We start from the raw sequence: 22309 nt of genomic DNA on the forward strand, positions 1-22309 counted from the left end.
ATGTGTGTGTATACATGTGTGTGTGTGTNTTATGTGTGTGTCGGTATGCACTTTTTTATGTATGCAACTGTATATGTGTGTATACATGTGTATGTGTNTTATATGTGTTTCGGTATGCATTTTTGTATGTATGCAACTGTACAATTGTATATGTACAATCGAACAAAATTGTATATGTGTGTGTATATATATGTGTGTGTATGTTTTATGTGTGCGTCGGTATGTTTTTTTATATGTTTGCAACTGTACAGTTGTATATGTATGTGTGTTTTATGTGTATGTCGGTATGTTTTTTTGTATGTTTGCAACTGTACAGTTGTATATGTATGTGTGTTTTATGTGTATTTCGGTATGCATTTTTGTATGTATGCAACTGTGCGTGAGTATATATGTGTGTTTTTTTTTATGAAAGTGTATTCTCGACCATAACGACATCTGCCATTTAGTTCGTTACACTCTTATCATTCTCTTGTGTCCGCTCTGCTTTTTTTTTTATAATCCCACCTGCTTGCAACCACCATGTTCGTTCTTGTCTATGATGCGTGATACTAGGTTGGCTTTCTTTGTAATGTTAAAATCGTTCGTAGTAAATATTAAACGGGTTGACTTACGGGCTTTCTACATTTGTATTAAGTAATAACTGATTAATGATCTTTTGGCATGATTTTAGAAACATTTTGTTCATTTGAAAATGTCTATTTGAAACTGGAACATTTAAAATGATGCACGCTTTATAGGCTATCTATTTAACTGTAACTTCAATTGATCGTCGAAAATACCGACGATGTTTGTTCATATTTGGTGTTTTAATTTAATTAATTGTAAATTAATTTAAAAATATTTAATCATCCATTGCAGTGTGTCGGGCTAGCCTTTCTGATCCAAACCTGCAAGACATTCCATGGTAACCCAGTGATTCCACTTTTGCACCAGACTGGCAATCATACCCCGTAACCACAGAGATACCCAATCTCAGTCCCAAACTAACATGAACGTCAGCGTCAAATGGGATTATTAAGTTTTCTGCTTAAATCTCGATTCGTATCATGTAGGTATGTAGGTACGTATATCCAAATAGGCAAGCAAACTATATTTAGCGTGAAAATGTTTTTAAATGTTTTATTAAAAATTTGTTCTTAATAACATTGCATATTTTAATTAACAAAAATTCAGTTTTTACACACGTTTTGTCAAATTTTTTAGGAAAAATATAAGATCCAACAAATTTAAAATAAAATAAATTCATCTAAAAAAACAAATGGAAACAAACTTTGAAATCGATTTTTCCGCTGTTGTCAGCGTCGAACGTCCTGAAGACATGCTCGCAAAATTTATCCGCCTCGCCCTGTGGAAAGAAACTGGAGTAGACTTCGAGAAACTTCTCTCTCGTTAGCTGGCCGTTTGGACAATCTTTCTGTTTTAAAAATTTACAAAATATAACTAAAATGAATACCATAAATTTACCATACCATAAATTTACCTTTTACCATAAATTTAGATAAATTGATACTTTTATTTCAAAATGAAATGATACCAAGAAGTAAAACTCCAAATTTCATTTGCAAATATGTTTGTGAATAAATTATTTTTTCAGCCATTTGAAAATAATTATTTCAGAAAAAATAATTATATAAAAAATGACATTTTATTTTTCACCAATCTAAACCACGCCAGGCAAACAATTTTGAAATATGTAGGTATATAAATATCTGAAATGAAATATCACACATAAAAGAACAACCAGTTGGAAGCATTGTGCTCGAATATTAAATACACTAAGATAATAGTGAGAGGACAATAAACATAGGATTAAAATTTTCATGTTAATTTATGCTGCAAAATTTATTTCATGATAAAATATGACGTATCAAGTCATTAACTGAAAAATGTGCTTTTTTTCGCTATAGTAATTTCGATTTTATTTGGAAGTTTTTTGGTCCTCAGAAAAATGAAGAATGAGAAATAGAGATGTGTGTAATGGTGATGTGACGATCACGAAATATGGTTTTGTCTAAGTAAGAAATTAGTATTTTATTGCTACGTGCAGTGCAGTTTTTATTTCAAAATGGCATTTGTTTAAAACGGTAGGCATTAATGATTGTAATGGCTTAATGATCTGAAGTTCTGTGACTGCGATAGAATTTTGTAAAAATTTCAAAAAAATCTTCATATTTTGATGTGATTAATGATGTTAATGAATGTACCGAAATGATAGGCAATGATTATCGCTACAATACAAAAATAGAATTTTTGTATAGTTTTAAAAATAATAATTTATGATAAAATGAAGTAAAACATAAATAAGAAATATAACAAAGTTAGCATGTGATGATGCTTTGAATTAATATTATGATCAATATTTAGATACTAGTTGTTAACTAGATCAACTCAGTGAGATTCGAAGTTTCAAAACTTTGTAAAATAAAATTTTTAAAAATATATAGAGACAAAACATTTGCCATTGAAAAATTTTTTTATGGAATATCATGCAGTGATGAGATGATGGAATGTGACGAAGCTATGCAAGGCACGAGAACATGTAGGTCAGGGGTGGCAAACTTTTTGCTGTGAGGGCCGCATTGAAAACTATTTTAAATTTGAAGGGCCGCATGTGTACTTAAATAGCAATTTTTTTCGAGAATTTTTTCAAAGATAAAAATTTGTGGCTCCTTTTTTTTAGCCTTAATGTTTGGCTGACGTCCTTTTTTGGCGAACATAGCCTCGCGTTCCGGCCGCATAAAATAGCTTCCGTAGTTTGCCCATCCCTGATGTAGGTAATACTAAAAAATATAAGACTGAAGTTTGATTATTTTTGCTGGTCCACCATTTTTTGTTTGCTTTTTTCAAAGAAGTTATTTAAAATATTGAGAAATTTTGAAATTTATTAATTTATTTTGTTATAAGAAGTTCTGTTATATGCTTCACTCAAGTTAATTGATAATTTTCCGGTTTGAAAACACGGAAGCAGATTGTTTCAAAAATATAAATTTCAATTATGTATTAGTTTTGAAATAATTAATCATCAAAAAAACTTAAAATTCCGTTTAGTTCAAAACTTTTAAATAATGGCTAAATTATTATAAATTTTAATCAAATTAACGTGAATTTTATGATGGCAATGAAATATCGAACCTCAAATAAATCAACATTTGCAAGTGGCAAAAACTCACCTCAATTATTAATACTGAATTTATACATTTGTGTAACCTTATCCATTACTATCAAGTTAATAATTTTGTGAGAAAATAAAAGTTCTTTGGGTGAACAATGTTTTAGTTCAATTTTCATGAGTTTTAAACATAAATGATCATTTATTCAACGTTCTCTGATAAACTGCATTCTGCAAAACTTTATCTTTTTTCAAATTTGAAAAAAATAAAATTTATTTTTCTCTTAAACATGTAGAAACTGAAATAGCTTTAAATATCTGAATAACATTAACGAACAGTTAAATCTAATTAGTTTAAGCTCATGTAATTAAACGATAATTTATGTTTGAAACTCAAAAAAATTAAAAATAAAAGATAATCTATGTTTAAAACTCGAATAATTGGACTAAAACATCTTTCACCGAAACATACAAAATTGTTACAAACACATTTCATTGTTGCGTAGAGTTAACAAATAAAAATTACTGGAAAAATAATGTACGTGTATCAGTAGGATACGTTTGACTGTGCTCGTACTCTAATTAAATCGTCAAAAATAAAATTTGCCTGGTGATGGTGGTGTAATTTTTTGATGCATGGCTGATGAATTATTATTTTATGAATTTATGGATTACTTTTTTGAATGTTGGGGATTTCGCTTAGTTAAGATTTGCTCTTTTGGAATGCCCCATCGTGTAACAAATTTATTGTCCGTTCATAATAAACGAGTAAATGTTATTCGCGCTAGTGATAATGTGCTGATGTTTTATAATGTCGCGATAACGATGATGTTAATAACTTTTTTCTATATACAAATAATTTTATAATTTGGCAAGAGAATGGCAATTTCTTCCAGGTTATCTCCATTATCGATAGTTTGTTTTTGTGGTGTTATCAGTGGAACTTTTTAATTTCTGCACTGTATAACTAGGCCATCGTCATAGTTCAGATTTTTTAAATCAATATACTAGACAGCCACAACATCAATCTTAATAATGCCACGGACTCCATTCTAAAATAATTGAAAGATAATAAACTCTTTAATGTTGGATTTAACAAGTTGGTTTTTTTATCTCGTCATTTCGATGCAGTTTTGTTGCAGTTCTGTGGTAATACTATCAACATTCATTCTTTCACTCACTCACTCACTCACGCTACTTTCAATGGTATAACCCACCATCGTCATTACCATCATCATCATATTAATCGTCACCATCATCACTGTCGTCATCTTCATCATCCTTTTCATCGGCAAGTTCATTTGCTTCAACAAATCATAATTGTCACAATAGAAAAATATAATTGTCGTCACGGAAAAAATATCTCCATCTTAGCAAGTGCTAAGAAAATTGTGTTTGAAAATTGCAACATTTACAATATAAATACAACATTGAAATTAACATTTACAGTTTCTGCGTCTGTCAAATCCTGATTTTAAAAAAATAAAAAAAAATTGATGAAAATGTAAATAAAAGCGAGGGTTTTAAAGTGGATGTAAGTAGAAATGAATGCAACCGAGTTGATTGTTTGGCGTTTAACATTTGCAATTATATGCTTTGGTGCATTTTAAAAATCCAGATATAATTAAAAACCAACCAATGACACACACACACACAAAAACACGCAAACACACACAAAAGAAACGCGGCACTAATAACTAAAGGGACAAAAAGACACATCAGCGAGACAATCAACACGTACAATTTAATAAAGAAATATGGAAACCCGGCATCCAACATGTATTTATAGTTGTAAAATGCTGTCGTTATAACATGAAAAGTGAAACACGTGATAAAAACACACACACGCACACACACACGCACGCACAGTCAACTTTATGTTCATTAACCATGTGCCTTGGAGAAAGTATGTTATATTTCCATGACAAAAATTGCATTCCATTCCATTATTTGAATATCTATATAATGAAAGTTGAACTATTTGAAAATTGTGAAACAGTGATCAAGTTATCTATGTCGGCAAACACGCGCAATTAGAACAACAATTTAGTAACCACAACCAACATTTGAATGTCTGAAGTATTAACACCCTTCACAAACAAGTATCTACACCACCGCTAATTTCAAAAAAAAAAAAAAAAAAAAAAAAAACATGAATGACAAGAAAAAACATACTTGTAAAATAATGTATATAATCCAATCGGCCAGTAAGATAACCTGACATTACGTAAAAAGTAAAATCTACAAAAAATAATCAGTAACATTGAAAGGTAAAAATAGTATTTTCAGAGGAACAAGAGTAGCTAACATAGGCAAACTACACTTGAATATAACCAACCCGGTTAAATAAATAAATAAATATTCAACTGCAAATTGCCACTAAGACGGTTCGAGCACGGATCCTTATCTTCCGGTCTGCCTTCAGCTAACGACTTTCAAAAAAAGTGTTAATGAATGTGATTGTGTTTGTTTGTTTGTGTGTGTGTGAATATGTTTATGCATGTGTGTACGTGTCTGTCTGTATGAATATGAGAATGTATGCATCAGTATGTACGAATATGTGTATGTATGTGTGTAAGAGTCTGTAAGAGTATGTGTAGGTATGTGTGTGTCGCGTATGTATGTGTTTAAGTGTCTGTATGAATATGTTTGTCTCCAGGCAGTTAAAATTCACGGTACAAATAAATACATAGGTACATTTTCAATCAATATAAAATTTTAATTTTATGAATATCGGCTTGTTGGTAAAAGTTGCGCGCGTCAGTGCGTTAAAGTCTGCGTTGGTGTATTTGTGTGTGTGTGTGTGCATTCGTGCCTATGTATGTGTGAGTGTATGTTTGTGTGTATGTCTGTGTGAGCGTATGTTTGTGTGTGTATGTATGTCTGTGTGTGTATTTGTGTATGTATGTATGTCTGTCTGTGTATTTGTTTGTGTGTATGTCTATGTGTAAAGTTGTGTGTGTGTGTGTTTGTGTGTGTAATTGTATGTTTATTTCTATGTTGGTTTTTTGCTTACGTTGAAAAACACGCGCGCTTGTATGTTTTCATGTCTGGCTGGCTGGTAATGGTCGTGTAGCGAATACTTTCTTTCCGGCATTATCTTGCCACCACCTTATTAAGAGCTTTTTTAAGCCAGTTTACTCTCTCACATCGATTTCTTTGATTTTTTTTTCAAATATAAAGATAGAAAATATGAAATTTGCCTCGATAGTTATAGATTTGTTTATAAGCTGGATAATCTTTTTATTTTTCGGGATGTAGTGTTTTTTCGAATAATTATATTTTTGTTTTTATTTTTATTTAAATAAATGAACGTTTTGCCAAAACAAGAAAAACAAAAGTCAAAAAACCTGAAAATCATTACGCAAATAATAATAAGAAAAACACAATATTTTTCATCAGAAATGTGGCTCAATTAACTCCTCCTCAACAGTGAAATCATTTTTCTTTCCAAATTTGATTGATCAACAACTCGTCCTTTCCATATGATTTTATATTATATGGATATTACTTATATATATATATATATATATATATATATATGTATGTATTTAATTATATTTATATATACATATATATATTAACTTTATATGTGTGTTTGTGTTTTTATATAGTTCCTTAGAATGTTTTTTGCAAATTGTTTGAAAATTTGTTTATCTGGGCTTATATGTACACTTAATTGAAGAAAGAAACAAAAAATTGTTTTATTTGTATTCGGTATATTTCGGTTCGATAAATAGTCACAAAATATTTTTTCTACAAATAATTGTACAAAATTTTGTCTGCACAGTGCACTGCGACGATCCGTTGACAACTAATTTTATCCAGAAATATCAAAAAATTGAACAAATGCACATAAACCGGGGAGAATATTCCGACAAGAAAGATATGACGGATGGCATAGCAATGAAATTATTTCCTCGTCTGGGAATGTCCTCCCCATGAATGATAGGCTGTAATCGTTTGAAGCTTAAAAGTAAATGAATAAAATCAGTGTGTACTTTTGTTCGGATCATCATTATTATTATAATTATTATTATTATTATTATTATTGTTGTTGTTATTGACATGAACAAAAACAAAAAATGAGCTAACACAAACACAGTCCCTCTGCCCATATCAATAAAATTATCGTAAACAAAAAAAAAATCAATTAACATTTTCCAACGAAAATATAATAATAAATAAAAGTTCACTCTCCGGATCGTAATAGTTTTAAGTGTAGAATTGCTACAACGTTTGTTAAGTTGGATAGTGTGTTTTTCTAGTGAACAAGTGAATGTGACGACATCATCCAATTTTCAATACTATTTTCACGCTTCATGTATCTTTCATCACCTATCTTAGAGTCGTAACGTCAAATTACATCAGTTATAAATGAAAATTTATTCCATTTATTAAACTTCAGTTATAAATTTTTTGTTATATATCTCGATATTTCACAAAAAAATATTCTTCAATGTGCCAGTTGTAAAAATTTGCGCTCGTTATTTGAATCGTGGTCGCACGTGAATGAATTATGTGTGATATGTGCCTAGCTACAATTTCGCAGTGGAAGACTAAAATTTTTAAAAAAATTTTCTCAAGCCCACCCTCACCCACCTTATTTTGCTCCTTTTCGTTTATAAATTTTATAGCCACCCTAGCAGCGAGCTTCTACATCAGGGAAGCAAGCGCATTTTAAACGATGAAACGAACCAAGTGACGATGGTTTGATTACTGGAAATTTTTTTTGAAAAACAGTTGAAAAAATTTGAATGGATGCACGTGGCTGATTTCGTGTGATATGTACTTTTTTCAAACATCTGCAATCGGGTTGGATTTTTTTAAACTCTTTAAAATTTCATGTTTTAAAATCTGAACTTAAATTAAATTTCAACAAAGGAATTATTTATTTCAGAATTTTGATGTTAAAATAATTTTATATTTGAGCAGAGCAACACAAATTTTAAAAAATATAAAAACAGTGATCCCCAAATTGCTTTTCAAAAGAAATAGGTTTGGATGTCTTAAATTATCTGAGAAATAAAATTTGATTGAAAAATAATTGCATTTTTAATGTTTATTTAAACAAATCGAAAAATCATTTATTTTATTAAAAAGCCATTAAAATAAATTCAGAATTAATAGAAGTAACCCAATGGCAGTTCAATCTTCAGGAAAAAAAATAAGAATAAGAATTCGTTTGCTTCGAATAAAAATTTATTTTTCATAAATTTTTTAACACTCCCTGTTATTAGCATGTTTCAGAATCTACGTTTTTGAGTTAATACTGCACACAAACCATGTTCAAACACTTCATTTCAAACCTGATATCACTACACGTCCAATTGCTTGTACATGCAGATGAGTGTGTGATTCTTGCTAGTGTTGGTGTGCCATCTCATTTTATATCTGCTACGAATTCGATACATATTATATTATCAAACTACGTACAATCAAACGAGCCATCATACAACCGACAAATAATCAATTTTGGAGTTGAAACCATAATCCTGTTATAAAATGAATCAATGAAACAAAGGAATATTTAAACACTCTGGCACTCTATATTAGCAACAATATCTAAGACAAATTCATTAAACTTTCTAACAAAGCCAACAACTAACAAATAAAGTAAATAGACCAAACAACAAAACAGAAAAATACTTTTAACCAGCGAAACCCAAAAACAAGACATCGACCGGGCATTAAATAAACCAACAAACCTACCACTAACTCAGCAAAATGTAGCGAGACATAACGAATGGCTCAATTAGGCAACTCAATTAAGAGTGAAGTACATAGGATTAGTATAATCTCACCCAACGTTTCAGTGCATGCATGTGCCAATGTGTGAAGAAATTCTACTCAAAATACGTTTCTTTGAGTTTTCTATACACAATGCTTGTATAAGTAAATTTTTTGTTTGCATGTTTTAAATTCTTGATGTCTCCTCATTGGTAATTTATTTTCTAACCTGAAATTCTGTAATTAATAGTTGAAACAATTGATAGAATGATTTTAAAATAAAAAATTACAAAAAATTCTTATCCATGGATTTTGGTTGTTGGTTGAAAGTAATGATGTAATATTATTGTTAACATGCAAATGGATTATTTCCATTTCAATTAATAACTCTATAACCGTTTCGTTATAACTTATTTGACGCATCTTTTATAAAAAAATTTATAAATATTTGAACTGTTCAACGTTCAACTTGTAAAACCATGAATAAATATAGGGTGAACATAATAATGTATATAGCATGACGTTAAAACTTCACAATTATTGTGATACAACTGCTATATCCCTTTGAATGCTATTTTCTAAAATGAGTTCAACGAACCTATTCAATTAAATATACTCAAAATTTTGATTTAATCTTCACAGCATCCATGTAAGTGTTATTTATGGCTGAAGTAAAGAAGGAAAGGTAACAAAATTATCTCATCAAGTAGCATTGCAGCCTGTCACGACAAAGGTTAATGTGCAAATGAAACTCTCTTTTTAAATTGGCAGAACTTCTGAAGTTAATTTACTTACTCGGTGACGACGCAAATGATAGTTTTAACTCTGACGCCAGGGAATTTTATTTATTTGATAATTTAGTTAATTTTAAGTTATTCACCAAGTTATCGCAATCGAAAATATTTTTTTTTATAAAAATGATCGTTACGTATTTTTCATTATTGTTATTTGCGGCGTGTATTTTATTCATTTATCTGATTTGTACATATTACCGAAAGTATAAAATTTCAAAAATTGATTCCAACATAAAATTGCCACCGTGCCTAAAGTCACTACCCGTGGTTGGCTCTCTCTTATCCATGCCATTCAGGGACCTTAACAAGCTACCTGCTTTTTTCATGAACAAATCGAAATCTCTCGGACACATATTTTCTTACTACATGTGCACGAGGTTTGAGTTGAATAATAATTAATAGAAAGAAATTCTATCTATCGTGCAGTTGTTATTTTAGATACGTAGTTTTGTTGAATGGTCGGAAAACGGTACACGAGGCTTTGGTCAAACATTCACTTAATTTCTCGAGTCGACCTATGTTTTATATGGATGATTTTGTCAACCCGAAACGTTCAGGTTTGAGAAAAATTAAATTGATAAGTTATATTTTTTTAATAAAGCTTTTATTTTAATTTATTCGCGAAATTATATTTGTGGAAAATATTTGTCTTTTTTCTGCACCCAGGAATAGTTAAGCATCCTTACGATGACCACTTCAAATTTCATCATCGAATATGTATCAACGTTTTGAGAAACCTGGGATTCGGACAGGGAATCATGGAATCTAGAATCAAAATCGAAGTTGAAGATCTCGTAAGAAGAATTGAAATGAAGAACAAACAGGCGTTTGATCCATCTTTCGAAATAGTTTCTGCTGTCTCAAACGTCATATGTAGCATAATATTTGGCAAGGGATGGGTCAAAGAAGATCAAGAATTTCTCGAAGGATTGAATCTCATGTACTCCATGATCAACAGTGCTAACAAGTCTCTGATCATCAATTTCTTTCCCATTTTACGTCATTTCACCTACTACAAAAAAATTATTGACAACGAGAAGGTTCTATTCGGTCGATGGCAAATTTATATCAATAAAATAGTCAACAGAGTTGTGAAAACTGAAGAAAGCGAAAATTTTTGTCGCTTGTATTTGGAAGAAGCGAAACATTTTGCCAATGTAACATTTGATGAGGACCAATTTATCGGCACCATAACAGATCTGTTTGCAGCAGGTGTAGACACGACTGCAACCACTTTGCGCTGGTTCATCGTCATGATGGCTAACAATCAAGATGTTCAGAAGAAAATTCAGGATGAGTTGGAAAGAGTTGTTGGTCTCAAAAAAGTTCCATCTCTTGAAAATAAACCTAATCTTCCGATCACTGAAGCTGCTATTTTAGAGGTCATGAGGTTTAAGACTCTGCTACCATTCGCATTCCCACATTGGACCACCAAACAGACAATTATCGACAACATTTTGATACCTAATAATGTCATGGTAATTAAAATTTTTTTAATTTTGTGACAAATAAATTATTAATTAAGAAATTTACATCCAATCTTACTCAGGTAATGCCAAATTTGTACAGCGTTCACATGAACACTGACGACTGGAATGAACCAGAAAAATTTAAAATTGAAAGATTTTTGAACGAGGATCAAACCCAAGTTGTTAGGAGAGATCTCATCATGCCCTTTTCTTTGGGTATGCATTTAAGTTTTTAGAAATTTATATCAACAAATGATACTTTATCATTTAGATTTCCTAATGTCATATGACTTAACAAGCTTATTTATGAAAGTTTGCTTGAAGTGTTTTTTGGCTGAAGTTATAAAAAAAAAATTTAGAAACAAAATTTTATGCGGGTTATCTCTAATTAGAAAATGACATTAATTCATATAATAACTACTTTTTAAATTTTGTTTCACAAATTATTTAGTTTCTCAGAAAAGTCTAGTATAAAAATAATTTTATAAAATAGTCAAAGGATTTTTCCAGAGAGTTTTTCTTTCAGGTAAACGAGCGTGTCTTGGAGAGGTCCTGGCTAAGCAAGAAATATTTTTATTTGCATCGACACTGTTACAAAAATTCAACATTGTTCCATCGGAGGGTGAGGAGAAAATATTTGTAACTGAGAAAATTGGCCTAACAAACACCCCTTCCCCTTACAAAGTCAGATTCATTTGCAGAAAGTAACATGCCGTTCATTTGAATGATAAGGTGTGTTTCATTTTTGAGTTTCTCGTAACGTAACAGTTTTTTTTTTAGTAGTTTTTCATTTTTAAAAAATTTTTTGAACAAAATTTTATTTTAATTTTAATTTTATTTTAACAATTTTAATTAAATTCAGAATTTATTTTTAAAACAGTTCTATATTCTATAACCGATATTTCAAAAACGTTTATGTAAAATATATAATTTTGCAAACTGTTTAAGATTTTTCAAATAATAAATTTTTATAAAAACATTTTTGCATTGAATTTTATTTATTGAAAAAAAATGGATAATTTCAAATTTTCGAATGTCAATTATTTACGACATTCAAATTTCAATCTCAAACACTTATCGGAAAGTAATTTAATCTATCTTTGAAATGAAACACCGAGAAATAAAGAAAACTATTCAATCGTATCAAAATAATTATTGTTTTCTAGTTTTGTGCATCAGTGAAATTACTTAAAAAAAAGTTTATTTTTAAAACTCAAAAACTTTTCTTTATATCTCATATAAAATTATAAATAATTCAACAAAACTCACGCATTAAAAAATAATTTAATTTAAAATTTAAAAAAAAAACTTTGACATTTAATTTAAGAATAATTTCAGGGCGGTCTTTCATTTTTGTTGAAACAGATCTGATTCATTTGGATAAAAACCTCGAAACGATCATTATTAGTTTCAGCAACGTTAACTTTTTATTTGATTTCATTTATTATTTTTTAATGTAATCTTAACATTATGTTAACATTAACAGTGTGTGTGTCATGGTGCGAGTGGTAGTTCTTGTATTTCATAACAAACTTGAGTTAATTTGCGGTTTTCTGGCGTTATTTTTGTTTCAAGGTAATTTTAAGTTGCTTTAAAATTATTGAAGTTCGTTATTTTTCTATAAGTTTTTTTGAATTGGTTTTAAATTCGGTTAATTTAGTAAATTAAAAACTAAATTAGAATTGGAAAATTTTACTTAAATTTTGACCTGGTTTGCTTGTCTGTAATTCGTTGACAAGGATAAGTTTATCTGCATTGTTTTGAAAACTAGTTCAATTAATAGGTTTACCTGTGTTGTTGTTTTTGTGTACGTACATTATGGGTACCCGAGACAAATGTAAATGTAAAAACACTACTAATAAAGACTGTCAGCAATGTAAACTGTGTGAATTGATTTATCACGAACTTTGTTCAGGTTTGCGATGTGCTCAATGTGGAGAATCATTTCATTACAAATGTTTGTCGATGACAAGTGAAGATTATGACTTCATAAAGAAATGTCGCAACTTAATCTTTAAATGTGATAATTGCATTGATTCTTTGCCATCCGTAGAGCAACTGGTAAAGAATTTTGATGAAAATAATAAAGTTTTGCTTAAAGAGATAAGTAAATTACATAAAATGAATGAAAGCATGAAGTCCGAAATTAATGATATCAAAGTGAAACTTGTTGCTGAAGATAATCAGAAAAATCAAGAGTAGAATGACGCGATGAAATGAAAAATTTCAAAACTGAATTAAAATCTTCCTGGTCTGAGGTCGTCAGTCGTGAAGTAAAAAAAAAACATCGATGTAATAAATATCGAGGTAAAGAAAAATGTTGATGTGATAAATACAGAGGTTAAATGTTTGCAAAAAACATTAAACGAATCGGCTGAACAAAAGGAACGCAAGAATAATATGATGATCTTCCGCTTGAAAGAAAGTGATGCTGACAAAAGCACGTTATGAAGATCCTTAACCATCTTTCTGACGGTGTTATAACTGACAAGAATGTCATCAAATTAATAAGAATTGGTAAAAGAAGTGAACGTGTCATTAGACCAATATTGCTAAAATTTGATGATTTAAGACTCAAGGATTTACTTTTTAAAAATATAGGTAAAATGAAAACAATTGGTGATGATCTCGCTCAGGTAAGGTTAAGTCATGATCTTACCAGAGAACAAAGAAATGAATTAAAAAAATTCCTTGAGGAGGCTCAGAAAAAGACTGTTGATAGTAAAGGGGATTTTTTGTTCAAAGTTCGAGGAGATGTGGGAAAGTGGCGGGTTGTGAAAATACCAGCAGGAAAGATATAGCAATAATAGGTGGTAGATTGGGCGCTAGATCGAATATAAGTATATAATAATTGTAACTTAAAGCATAAAGATAATTATGGCATCTCAAATGATTTTGTGATTTTTGGTTTATTAAATATTAGGTCATTGGTTGGGAAAGTTGATAGTATTTATGAATTGATTTACAGTGGTATGGATGTTTTGGTGTTAGTGGAGACATGGCATGGGTTGGCTGGTGATGTTGCAGTTGGGTTGGCCAAGCCACCTGGTTTCTTTTTTGTCGATTTTGTAAGACCGCATGATCCTGCACACGGGGGATTGGTTATTTATTTCTGATCCACTTTTGGTTGTAATAAAATAACTCTGCCGGTGTTCACTACTTTTGAGGCCATTGCAATAAAGTTAAAAATAGAACGATATAATTTCATATTGCTATCCGTATACAGACCTGGTTCAGCACAAATATCTACGTCATTTTTTAACGAACTTATATCAGTATTAGAACACATTATAATGATGAACTCGAATATTATCTTGATGGGTGACTTTAATGTTCATGTGGAGAGAATGGATGACCCTCATACAATACGTTTGTTAGAAATATTTGATATGTTTGATCTGGTCAACCATGTGAAAGGCAAAACTCATTCTCATGGTGGTACACTGGACCTTATTGTCAGCTCCCGTAGTTTTTTTGTGGCTGAGATATCGATTCATCCCAGTGAAGTATACTCCGACCATGGTTGTATAGTAGCAAAAATAACGATTCCTCGACCATGCGGTAATTTTGTCAAGAAATTGGCTCGATCATGGAAAGATCTAGATGAAGATCAGTTCAAAGAAAGCATCTTAAAATCGGCTATTGCGGGTACATGTCAGGGGAGTGATGTTGAAGCTGAACTGATGTTGTTTGAGATTGAACTAAAAAGTATAGTTGACAAATTAGTTCCACTCCGGGAGATTCATATCAAATGTAATCATGCTGCACCATGGTTTGATGCGGATTGTTTGCGTGCAAAAAGAGTGTGCAGGAAACTTGAAAGGCATTATAGAAAATGTTCATCAGCTACAAGTCGTAATAATTGGGTGAATTCATTGAGGCAAAAAAATGCGCTTTTTTCTGATAAGCGTACACATTTTTTAAAAAATCAATTTAAGAACATCAACAATTCTAAAGATTTTTGGCAGGCAGCTAACAGAATCCTATGCGGAGACAAGAATAATATCAATTCTGATGTTGATCTAAACCTGACTCCTTCTGAATTCATGCGTTTTTTTGTTGATAAAACAAATAAAATTATTCGTACCACAGATGTTGATTATGATCCATCACTCGATGACAATAGGTCAAATATCAACTGCCTTTCATCGTTGCCAAAAATTACTCAGACTGATCTCAAAAGGATTATAAATGGTTACACCATCAAAAACAAGTGTTCTTGATATAATTCCAACACACATTTTAAAAAAACATATTGACTTGTTTATCAGTTACCTAACCAGTTTTGTTAATTTATGTCTGGAATCAGGACAGTTTCCTTGTGGTCTGAAGCATGCGGTGATTAAACCAGTTTTGAAAAAAAATAATTCGGATGGTAATGATATTTCAAATTATAGGCCAATATCGAATCTTTCATTTATTTCAAAAATTATTGAGCGTGTTGTTGCTGAAAGTCTGTTGACTCATTTAACAAAAAACGGCCTTATGCCAATTCACCAATCAGGCTACAGGCGATTTCATTCGACAGAGACGGCGCTGTTACATGTTTTTTCCAAACTGATTTCAGAAATCGATGCCCAGAATATTTCACTGTTGTCATTCCTGGATATGACAGCGGCATTTGATTGCGTCAATCACAGTATATTGTTGAAGAAGTTATATTATAATTTTGGAATTTGTGATCCGGCATCTGCATGGTTCCAGTCTTACTTACTAGACCGTACTCAGCAAGTTCAGTTTAAGGATGTTTCATCAGAAATAAGCGTGGTATCTTCTGGGGTCCCTCAAGGTTTGGTGTTAGGACCCATTCTGTTTTTGCTATACACTTCGGACTTAGCCAAGATAATAAATTCACATGGATTGAACTATCATGCGTTTGCTGATGATGTTCAGGTGATTGTAACATGCCGGCCCCAAGTGTTTCAGCGTGAAATAGATAGATTTGTTACATGTTAGATGGACGTAGAACGCTGGATGTCAAGCAATTCTCTTAGATTGAATCAGTGCAAAACCCAGTTGCTCCCGGTTGGCACTTGGCAGCAGCTATCAAAACTAGATGTTCACTCTGTAAAAGTAAAAAATTTTGAAATATTTTTTAGCAAAACCGCATCAAATTTGGGAGTTTTGTTTGATTCTCATCTTATAATGAAAGAGCATATCAAAAACATATCAGTTTCTAGTCTGGCTCATCTTAGAGGCTTGTACAGAGTCAGACGATATTTAGACAGGGCTGATATAGAAACATTGGTACATGCTCTTATAACGTCCCACCTTGATTATTGTAATAGCTTGTTTTACAAATTACCCCAGACATCAATAGCTATTCTGCAATCAGTTCAGAATCGTGCGGCTAAACTTGTAACGGGCAGCCTAAAGTTTGATCATGTTACGCCGATATTGAATCAACTTCACTGGTTATCAATCAATAAAAGGATAGTCTATAAAATAGCATTAATAACATTTAAATCATTAAATGGCTTGGCTCCAGATTATATGTCCGATCGGTTTGTCAAGAAAACATCCTCCACGAACACCAGTTTAAGATCAGATGATAGGAACCTTTTCATGGTACCAGCTCATCGTTTGCAGACGGGATTGCGTGATATTGCTGTTGCCGGACCGATGATTTGGAACGCTCTGCCAGATCCACTGAGAATACCAGGAGTTTCTCTTGACAGTTTTAAAAAGGATTTAAAAACTCATTTATTTTCTTTAGTTTAAAATTTTTGGTACATTTTTGTTTTGTTTATCCACTCGTATAATGTTTTACTGATGTGAGCGCTTTTGAGATTTTTCTTTTCTTTTTTTAATTAGCGCTATATAAATGATCTTTAATAATAATAATAATAATAATAATAATAATAATAATAATAATAATAATAATAATAATATGCATAATATAAAATAATCAAATTGTTTTTTATTTTTAATTTTTTCATTATCATTTTCAAAAACGAATTCGTCGACACCACTGTCATAATTATTCATCGCAGTTTGACATCTTTTCTTGATGATATTCATTTCATATTTTATGTTTCTTCAGCAAAGACAAACATTGATTTTTGTTTAGGTAACTGTGCCCGATGAGTCTCTATTGACTCCTCACAGTCATCCTTTGCCTTTGATTTTATTTTTGAAGGTGAAAATAAATAAAAATAAGGTATTGGATAACTATGCACTTCTTTTTGTAAAGAACAATTAAGACATTACGTTAGGGTAGAGAGTTATTATATTTTTATTCATTATAAATTATATATTATATTATTATTGTATATTATTTTCACAATGAAGTACAATGCCCACATAGTGCCCATTAATTGAAACGTTTTTGCTATTCTAGTGCGAAATAAAGAGGGCAGCCTATAAAATGACAGTTGCTGGATGCTAGCTCTATTATTCAGTCTGCTCAGTTTGGCAAAAAATACATGGAAGATGATGGCAGTGGTGATTATTTTCTAGATTAAAGTGTCGGAATTCCAGAAAAAAAGGTTTAGACTTTTCTCCTTGATGTCATTTAGTAATTCTGTCTCTGTTTCATTTTTGATATAAACTGATGTAACAACTTCTCCACATAGCAAAATCTGATAAATTGTCATAAAGTCTGATAAATTGTCCTTCGTTTTATGACTTTAAATAGTTTAGTAAATCTACAGGAGAAAAAAAAATTGACAGACTAGACATGCCTCCACACGTACAGACATAATTGTATAAACACTTAAAATTTCAAAGTGCATTTGATGGACTCGGATGAGTACTTCAAACTGGAAGTCGTCGTCTGTCAAGTAAAAAACATAATTACAAAATTGAAAAACTTCTGATGTAAAAACTTTTTGTGTGAGTGTATTCGGCCTAAAAAGAATGATAATTTAATTTTATTAATACATAATAATGGTATGATAAGTTGTTTAGCTAAGTAAAATTTAATGAAGCAGACAATTTAATTTTGAATTGAGTTTTTATTTTCAGCCACTCAGCAAATCGTGTCATCATTTCTTTCCTTCTACTTAAAATTCAAGAACATTAAAATTGTTATCCTTGTCAAAACTATTTTCTTAGCCCATCTATTTAACTGCTTGAAATATGATGATTTTTTCAGCTTAATGGACAGTGTGATGACCTAGTGGTTAAAGTTCTCACACGATGATATTAAATATTTTCATAATATGTTGGGTAATTTGCTTGAAACAATGTTGTAATTCTAATCGGGTCGGATTTTTTGAAATTCACGATTACATTTTTCGGTACCTTTACAAAATCCATCTATCCACACACACACACACACACACACACACACACACACACACCACACACACACACACACGCACACTTACACAAACATACACACACAAACACACACACGCAAAATATCTTCAGTCATCACATCGCAACCACCGACAACATCAGTACCGTTGTTACTTCTTTTCCAACGCGTAGCAGAGAACTCCTTAACAAGTCACTCGAAACGCTTCGCAAGGAACCGCAAGCGAATTGCAGCGTAAAAATCATTGGCAATTCAATTGACGGCATGTACGTTAATGGACCTACTACATCTGCGTGTGTGTGTGTGTCTGTTTGTGTTGTTAAATGCGTTCTTTATTTCTGTATATTGCTTGCATGCAACTGTCTAAGCATGTTTCTGTGCGTGTGTGTGGGCGCGTGTGTAATTGTGCGTGTGTGCTTGCGCGTGTGTGTTTGCGTTTTTGTTAGCTTAGTTAGTTGGTTCATTTGTGCACGTTTATGTTTTTAGAATTTGTAAGATTTGTTTTTAATGTTTGCAGTACGTACGAGCAGGTAATACTTGTCTGCCTCTCCTAAAAATGATGTCTGCACGTCTGTATTTGTGTTTGTGTATGCTTGTTACTATTCTACTCTCTTCATGTCAGTTGGCTGTGAGACCATTCGTGAATCTCTCTATGCATTACTTTCAAGCTTTTGTGAACATCCATTCATTCACCATTTGATCACCGTTCCATTTATAATTTCAAACAACTCGAACACCAGCATGAGATTGTTATTTGCGATGTATCTGTGTGTTGTTGTAGCTGAATGTTCGCCTGCTGCTCTCTCGTTCCTTCGCGATCTGCTTAGAAACGTGACGAAAATCGTTTTGTCATCTCCCATTCGGCTGACAGGCCACTCGATAAATCAATGGAAATCTATTTTGGAATAATGTCTGTCACATCAAATCTCAATCTCAAGGTGATGACCACTCTGGATCTGTGATTCGTGCAAAGCTAGCTTTTTTTCGTAGGGCATTGTCGTCTGTTTGGATGAATGGAAGATGAGTTTTGAAAATTTGTGGTTCTATGTTTGCTTTTTTAACTCGAGCTGTTTCAAAGCTTTCTGTTGTAGATTGAAACGTTTAAGTTTGTACGAAGCAATTGTCCTTTGAAGAAATTAAACGTCGCTTTATACATTTTAATGATTATTTTATTCGAATGTTACGTTGTATAAAATATACTCGGCAAACGTCGTCAGGGTCTGAAAACTCTGAGTTCCTAAAAAATATTATGGAATAAGTTTAAATAAACTTTAATATTCTTTCCAGATGACATTTTTCAGTGAAAAATGAAAAAATGATGAGCATGATGTGGGTGGAGTTTAAGTCTATTGCTAGGATGTTGGCAGATATTGTAAAACAGGATGATTGATTGGTCTGAATAGTTTTTTTTTTAATTTCTACACGTTCGACAAAAACATCGAGTCGGGATTATTTTTATTTGTTTTTGTTTCGGCAAGAATCTTTGTAGAATTTAAGAGTGATGCTAAAATTGTCAAAAAATGTTCACTTCTAACTTCACCTGTTTCCAACTCATTAATATTTACAACTTATGGAACAAAACTCTCGTTACAAAATCATAGTTTTAATAACTTAAACATAAAACACGTTGCTAAATAATGTATATTAATTAATAACAGCTTCAAAAAAATTAACTAAATGGAGTTAACCTTTCGTAGAATTAACACAAGAAAACGTCATCAATAACAACAACTGAAAAACACACATACACGCATACACGCACACACACACATACACGCACACACGCATGCAGCAATAACGCAAAAGCGTCTATATTCCTTCAAATTGACAGGTAGATGTTGTTATTACATTGTATTACGTTGACATCAATAATTCATTCGCTCTTTCAATTTAATTTTTAGAATTCTTTCTTTAGAAACGTATGTGCTGTGTGTGCGCGCGCGTGTGTGGATGTGTGTGTGTGTGTATGTAAGTGTGTGTGGATGTGTGTTTGTGTGTGTGTGTATGTGCGTGTGTGTATGTGTGTTTGTGTGTGTGGTACGTTTGATGTTTCTGAGTTTATCTTTCTGGATGACGTCTCAATTGTTGGTTTAACTTTTTTATGGATTCCCACAACTTCTAACTTTTTCACTAATCTCCAGATTTTTAATATTTATTCTATTAGTTCTTTAATTAATAATCTATATATCTAATTAAATGAAAAAAAATTCAATCAATCAATCGATCGATCGATCAGTCAGTCAGTCAGTCAGTCAGTCAGTCAGTCAGTCAGTCAGTCAGTCAGTCAGTCAGTCAGTCAGTCAGTCAGTCAGTCAGTCAGTCAGTCAGTCAGTCAGTCAGTCAGTCAGTCAGTCAATCAATCAATCAATCATTCATTTAGTTTGTTCGTTCGTTCGTGTTCGTTCGTTTGTTTGTTTGTTTGTTCGTTTGTTCATTCATTCATTCAATCATTCATTCATTCATTTGATCAATCAATCAATAATTCATTCATTTATTCAATCAATCATTCATTCAATCAATCAATCATTCATTCATTCAAACAATCAATTCAATCAATTTATTCATTCATTAATTCATTCATCCATCCATCCATCCATCCTTGTGAATGCAAATAGCGATCCATCATTGTTTTTACCGGAGCGTCTATAGCAATAAAGTCGGTATCAATTATTGTTCATTTGCATCGTCGTCATCATCATCACCACCTTCATCATCAACATCATCATCAACATCATCACCACCATCATCTTCATCATTATCATCATTGTCATCATCATTATTATCATCATTATTATCATCATTATCACCATCATCATCGTGTTTATTTGTTTGTGTGTGTTGGTGTGTGTGTTGGTGTGTGCGTATGTATGTGTGTTGGTGTGTGCGTATATGTGTGTGTTTGTGTGTGTGTGCCTTGATAACAATAATATGATGAAGATGATAAAAAAAATGATGATAATTAAGATGACGATGAAGGTGTGGGCTGTGATGATGACGATCGCTGTTATGGTAATGATCTAGTAATGTGATGGTGATGCTGATGAAGATGATGGAGGAGGCGATCGTGATGATGATGAAAGAGGTAGAAACAATCTAATAAACGTTAAGTTGAATAAATATTAATACAAGTACAAATACAAAAAATGCAACAACAACGAATAATAATAATATGGAATAATGCGTGTATGTGTGCGTGCGTGTGTGTGCGTGTCTGTGTGTGTATTTATTCCAGCTGATATTGATACTTCAAGTTTGACAGGTGAATTCTAAAGATAAGTCAAAAGAGCAGAATATAATGTGTAAGGTTTACCTTATATGTACTAGCATAAGTCATATGATGAATGTTGATGTATTCTGATGTACATAAATCACCGCAAAAAGAATAAATGGAACAATTTTATTTTTATTAAATTTTAGGAGCAATGAAAAAACTGTTAAAATTCTTCTCATGATGATATATTCAAGTTTTTTAATTGATAAATACTTTCATTAACACAAAAACTACATACGACCACACATAACTACACACAACCACACATAGCTACATACGACCACACATAACTACACACAACCACACATAGCTACATACGACCACACATAACTACACACAACCACACATAGCTACATACGACCACACATAACTACACACAACCACACATAGCTACATACGACCACACATAACTACACACAACCACACATAGCTACATACGACCACACATAACTACACACAACCACACATAGCTACATACGACCACACATAACTACACACAACCACACATAGCTACATACGACCACACATAACCACGTACTAAATCACATGAACCAACAACTCAAAAATAGAAAAAAAAATTCGCAATTAAAAACACCTAAAATAGGAGTGAATGAGAAATGACTCTGGGTTTATCCCTGTGAGTTGACGTACGACGAGAAGTCGCACGAGTCTGAC

General features: G+C 31.8%; 2 protein-coding genes across 2 annotated transcripts in view; one reads left to right on the plus strand and one right to left on the minus strand.

Annotated features, from left to right (window-relative positions):
* Positions 1-1456, minus strand: part of HELRODRAFT_80653 (hypothetical protein) — a gene marked incomplete at both ends in the record, with an annotated part of 14862 nt that extends 13406 nt beyond the window's left edge. Inside the window, 2 exons of the mRNA XM_009020604.1 lie at positions 516-618; positions 1271-1456. Of these exons, the coding sequence (XP_009018852.1) occupies positions 516-618; positions 1271-1456 (289 nt within the window). The remainder of the gene's footprint in view (positions 1-515; positions 619-1270) is intronic.
* An 8610-nt stretch (positions 1457-10066) lies between these two features.
* Positions 10067-11810, plus strand: HELRODRAFT_80719 (hypothetical protein; the record flags this gene model as incomplete). The annotated part of the gene is made up of 4 exons (XM_009020605.1): positions 10067-10190; positions 10300-11111; positions 11183-11318; positions 11629-11810. Coding segments are annotated over 4 exons (1254 nt in total), but the record flags the coding sequence as incomplete, so codon positions are not given.
* Positions 11811-22309: the final 10499 nt, after the last annotated feature.

The sequence above is a fragment of the Helobdella robusta genome (genome assembly GCF_000326865.2).
Source record: "Helobdella robusta unplaced genomic scaffold HELROscaffold_28, whole genome shotgun sequence".
Classification (NCBI taxonomy): domain Eukaryota; kingdom Metazoa; phylum Annelida; class Clitellata; order Rhynchobdellida; family Glossiphoniidae; genus Helobdella; species Helobdella robusta.